Source organism: Leguminivora glycinivorella, chromosome 5 (genome assembly GCF_023078275.1).
Source record: "Leguminivora glycinivorella isolate SPB_JAAS2020 chromosome 5, LegGlyc_1.1, whole genome shotgun sequence".
NCBI classification, from domain to species: Eukaryota; Metazoa; Arthropoda; class Insecta; order Lepidoptera; family Tortricidae; genus Leguminivora; species Leguminivora glycinivorella.
In genome coordinates, this window is record NC_062975.1 from 17,775,469 (window position 1) to 17,781,297 (window position 5,829).

General features: G+C 41.1%; 1 protein-coding gene across 2 annotated transcripts; it reads right to left on the reverse strand.

Annotated features, from left to right (window-relative positions):
• On the reverse strand, positions 1–4,961 carry LOC125226705. 2 transcript variants are annotated; one of them, XM_048130783.1, is made up of 2 exons: positions 3,767–4,961; positions 1–262 (listed from the first exon to the last, which is right to left on the reverse strand). In XM_048130783.1, exons 1-2 carry the CDS (start codon positions 4,746–4,748, stop codon positions 255–257), a joined length of 990 nt encoding a protein of 329 aa, XP_047986740.1. In that variant the 5' UTR covers positions 4,749–4,961; the 3' UTR covers positions 1–254. The 2 variants fall into 2 exon arrangements, with proteins under 2 accessions (XP_047986740.1, XP_047986739.1); XM_048130782.1 differs by having other exon boundaries at positions 3,752–4,961.
• Positions 4,962–5,829: the final 868 nt, after the last annotated feature.

Sequence of the window (5,829 nt, forward strand, 5' to 3'; positions counted from 1 at the left end):
TTTACAATTTATTTTAATTTACAAAAGGTACGTATACGAGCGTCAGGCCGAAGCAACAGACAGAGCGTAAAAAGCCCCTCTCTTTCCCGTGCACCTGGTTTTATAACCTAGCGTAAACAAGTCAGGTAGTGGGGTGGTGGGGATGGTGTGATGATCGCGTGATGCTCGGCCTGGTGCACGTGTTTACAAAGTGGTACGATGACTTTGCGCCGTCACGGCCATGCTGACGTGCGTAAGTCCTCGTACGCGCACCTTCATTGATCTGGGGACAACACAAGAAATTAATGCTCGTTCATCCTGATAAACCAATTCTAGAACTAAGTATTAAAAATACGCGAAACTGGACCGGCCACACGCGGCCCTTCATGTCATGCATGCCTGGTCCAGTCCATCGACTCTACAGGTCTTTTGACACCCCTTCAGTTACAAAACTGGTCCGGATATAGCTAGGCCGGACTACGTCCCTGTAGCAGTTTCTCATATTTTTTTTTTCTTACATTTTTTTGTAACTTTTTTTTTTTAATTTTTTTTTTTACCTCTTTTGTCTATCTCTTGTTTACTGCTCCCTATGTATCATAGCATCTGTAATAACGTGAGTCGGTAACGTGGTCACTAATTCATCGTCAAGAATTGAACTATCCTGTATAGTATCACTATCCATCGCCGTCACTTCATCCTGACTAAGGTTTTCTGAAACCTCTATCAAACCAGACAATCCGTGAGGTACCTCGCGGAGTTTTTCATGGGAATATTTAAAGACTCTATTTGTTCCATTAATATGTGTCAATTCGTACCTATCGTTGTCCAAAATAGCGATTATTTTAAACGGTCCTTTATATTTTCGGTCCAGCTTAGTTTGGTGCCGTTCTTCACTCTTCACAAAAACAAAATCTCCTACTGAAAATGGCTGAACTCGCGCTTTACCCCTATTAAAACGAACGGCATCAGACTGAGACTGTTTTTGAATGTTATTAGACGCATTAGATCTCGCTACCTCAAGGTCAAGTCTTTCAGTATTGGAATTTACGGATATTTTTGAGAGCTCTAATGAACTACCTTGAACGCCAAACATTAGTTCTAACGGAGTGTAACCTGTGACCCTGCACCGGGTGCTGTTCATGGCTAACTGAATATCCCCTAACTGATCCTGCCATCGTATCTCTGACTCACTCTCTACTATGGTCAGAAGACCTTTCAAAGTTCGCATCACGCGCTCCACCTGCCCGTTTGCCCTACTCGCGCCAGTAGCTATCAAATGAAGCTCGATGTTATTTTCTTTGCAAAAGTTTTTGAAATAAGTATTGTCATAACATCGGCCCCTGTCGGCAATTATTCGTTTAGGGGCGCCAAATAAGTTAACTGCATTTTTAACGGCATTGATAGCGTCTGAACTGTTCAGAGTCGTAGTATGTTCAAGAAGGACATATTTTGTAAAAGCGTCAATAATTACCGAACAATATTCTTTACGCTCACTTTTGCCGCTAAGTTTGCCAGTCAAGTCAAGGTGAATTGTATGCCACGGAACGGCTAATTTTGGGATTGGATGTAAGCGAACTTGCTGAGCTCCTGACTGGCCTTTGGAGGCCTTACAAACTACACACGAGTCAACGAATTTTTTTACATATTTGGACATATTTTGGAACCAATAGAGTTCATATAATTTATCGAGGGTTTTTTCAATGCCAAGATGTTTTATTTCATTATGTATGTGATTAATCACAGACCAAATCAACGAACGCGGTAGTATAGGAAGCCATCTAGTGATTCTACAACGCTCAATCTTCCGGTATAAAATATTCTGTCTAATATCGTAAGTGTGTGCAATGTCATCGGGAAGTTCATTAGCTCGAAATTTTGATATAATGTCAGTTATTTCTGGGTCACGCAATTGCTCAACAGATAGCCAGCCAGTTTCTAGTTCGGACAAGTTGACAATTTTAACACGACTGGATTTTGTGGGACATAAACTGTCTTGGTCTCCGCAATTGTCAACCGGGTTACGTGAAAGGAAATCTGCGTGTGCCATAGATTTGCCCTCTTTGTAAACTATATCAAAATCGTAAGACTGCAGTATAGCCCACCATCTATGAACCCTTGGCGTTAAATCTTTTTTTGTGTGTGATGACTTTAACGCGTTACAGTCGGTGAAAACTGTAAACCTGCGACCGTATAAATAATGCCTAAAATGTTCGACTGATTTAACGACTGCCAAGGTCTCCAACTCATAAGAATGGTAACGGCTTTCTGCATCAGTAGTTTTACGACTAAAATAACCAACTACGTGCGGGACATTGTTATTTCTTTGGATAAGTACTGACCCATAGCCTTCACTACTTGCGTCAGTATGCAGCTCAATGGGCAAAGAGGGTTCAAAAATCTTTAGCACGGGTTCAGACACAAGATGACTAACTATTTCCTTATGAATTTTGTCATGCTCATCGGTCCACATTATTTTACCTTTGCCGGTAGTTGAAGCCGTCAGGGGATATATAGGCTTCATGATTTTTGAAAAATTTGGAATAAATTTGCGAAAGTATGTGGCTAACCCAATAAACTGTCTAACTTGCGAAACCGTTTTTGGTGGGGGAACATTTTTTAGTGCTTCAATTTTTCGAGGGTTTGGTCCGACTTCTCCAGCTGATATCACATATCCCAAATAATCTACCTTCTTTTTCATAAACGAACATTTATTGAAATTGAGTGAAAAACCAGCTTTAGACAACGTATCAAGCAATTTGTCAAGCCGGGCCAATCCCTCTTCAACGGTTTCTGAAGCAGCAAGTACATCGTCCATGTACACCAAAACTTTATTATCGTTAAGCGACCTGAGTGCGGTATTAATGGCTCTTTGAAACACTTGAGGAGCGTTTTTTAGCCCGAACGGCATAGTTAACCAGGAATATTGTCCCGAGGGAGTCACAAATGATATTTTATCTATGGAATCTTCATGCACTTTAATTTGGTGAAACCCAGACGCCATATCTATGGTCGAGAAATAATGAGATCCATGTAATTTATCAATTTGATCGCTGATTAATGGTAACGGGTAATTGTCGGAACGAGTGTTGCTATTGAGCTCTCTATAATCAACAACCAACCGGTCTGAACCATCCTTTTTTTTTCACTAATAAAATTGGGCTCGCATATGGAGATGAAGATTCGCAAATTATGTTTGCATCAAGCAGCTCCTGCACCTTACTATTCACAATGTCAGACTCAGCTGGGGATAATCGATATGGTCGTCTGTGTACAGTCTTGTTAGGGTCTATCAAATCGATTTTAAGTTCACCAGTAGTGACACGGGAGGATGGAAATTTCTGAATGAAATTAGTTGAGTATTTAGTTAATATTTTTATCAACTGTTCCTTTTCATTGCCTATGAGATCTGTATCCACCATAGTCACATCAAAAGATTCTAATTTGGAAGTATTATTTACGACTTTGGGTTTTGAAAAGGTCAAACTATCCTTTGTAATGTTAACAGAAATTCCCTCCTCCAAAATGTCACGACCTAGTAAAACTTCGTCAGTCAAGTATTTGTCAGGTAAAATATGATAGGCAACATCGAATTGAGAGTCTTGCACAACAGTCGGGCATTTGATTTGTGATGGACAAACGACTTTATTAGGACCAATACCCGTCAAAACTATTTGCTCGTTAAACCTCTCCCCTTTAATAAGATCACTGCAGCTCTTTCTTAAAAGGCTGCATTCTGAACCTGAGTCAAATAAAAAAGGCAATTGAACATTACTTATCTGTAACACACCTCGCGATGACCTCGAACACAGGTTCACATGTTTGCTGCTGGTGCTGGTATTGGCCGCTGTATCATCCTTCTTCTTCCAGCGCAGCGGACACGTGGATGCAAGATGTCCCGGGTCGTTGCACACATAGCAGGTTCCAGTGGATTTTGAAGGGTTCGTACTTTCTGTTTTGGCGAAAGTAGATTGGTTTTTAGCGATCAGACGTTGTTTGTCCCTGCAATCCTGACCGCGGTGGCCAATCCTCCCGCAAAAGTGGCATACCCCACGGAACGTTATCGATGTACGTTGTTTTTTGGCTTCGTATTCAGAAGAAGATGATTCTTCAAGTCTTCGTTTTAAGGTGAAACTTCGAAGAGTGCGAAACAGTTGATTTTTGCTATTTATAACCACCGAATTAAGTTCTCGGCGGATTTTGTCATCACACTGGGATAGGACGGAGATAGCAAAACCTGTCATGACGTTTTCTGGTAGATTTGCATCAGGAATCTTCTCCATAAGCTGCCACAGTCGCATACCCGACTCAGCTGGTCCTTCCTTTTCGTTAATTCGAAATTTTATTATTTGATCGAAGTGATCCTGCATCATCATCGGTTTTGAAAATGTTGATATTAACATTTCCTTTATGGTGCTCCAGGAAACCTTGTCCGGTTGTATCTTGGTAAGGCATGTCGCAGCTCGGCCCTTAAGAGAGTGTGTAAGGGCCAAAATCAAGTCAACTCCTTCTAGTCCTTTTTTTTCGATGACCATTTCACTTAACGAACACCAGTTTTCGATATCAGCATCTGTTGTATCCGGATCGAAAGGCAGTAACTTTGGCCGTGTACCAATCGATGGAACTGCAGTCAAATTGTCGGCAATTTTTTTAAGAATCACTTCAATACCAGATGAAAACATGGTAAGAAGTGAGCTGTTGTCCATATTTTGCATAGGTTGGTGTGGCGTTGGGTCCGGCACTTCTGATGTAGCGTCGTCTGAGTCCGACATAGTCAAGTAAACCACAAAAGATCGTGATATAATTTACTTTATTTATTTTTTGCTTTACAATTTATTTTAATTTACAAAAGGTACGTATACGAGCGTCAGGCCGAAGCAACAGACAGAGCGTAAAAAGCCCCTCTCTTTCCCGTGCACCTGGTTTTATAACCTAGCGTAAACAAGTCAGGTAGTGGGGTGGTGGGGATGGTGTGATGATCGCGTGATGCTCGGCCTGGTACACGTGTTTACAAAGTGGTACGATGACTTTGCGCCGTCATATATATATATGTATAGAGGTATATGGTTGTCATGCGTTACTAGAGCCGACCACCAAGTTGACAGCGATTTTTTACCACTACTTCAGATCATTTTCAAAGTAAACTTGTATGAAATTATGACATCATTGCCGACTTGGTTTGGTTCCTATCGCTGCTCTAGACATAGGCAGTATCTATTAGACCTTTATCCTTCAGCTGACCTAGCCAAAGTGACAATCGTTGATGCTACTTGCCGATCGAAAAGCAGCTTACTCGCCCCAATATAGAAAAGCAAACTACTCGTAAAAGAGTACGTAGCTATTATTATTATTTACTAACACAAGAGGTACATTCATAACAAAACATATGTCCCACAAAACGGTTTTCACAGTTTGACTGTGGGATCAGAGTCTCTTCGATAAGAAAATTAAAATAACATTTAGATAGTATCAATTAAAAACTTAAACAGACTTCTTTTGAATTTAGCTCTATTGGCTTCCGTCCTGATATCCGCAGGCAAACAGTTTAATATGTAGGGTAGACGTTTCGTCAGACACCTAGATGTAGATGTAGATGTAGTGTAGGGACGCCCGGCCGGAGGCAGGCGGGCTGTCGATCACTTGTTGTGTTCATTCAGCCCAATTCCCTGGAGTTGGAGCTGCAGGTTACTGTTCCGGCAGCATTCCCACTCTTCCTTCTTCAAATCTTCTTGTTTTGCTGCAGAACAAAAGGACATCTTTTAGTTCGACATCCTTGAGTTCTTCTGCTTTTAGTCTATCTCTACCAAATGTATTGTATCGCGGTGCCGCATACATACTACATTCCGCTAACAA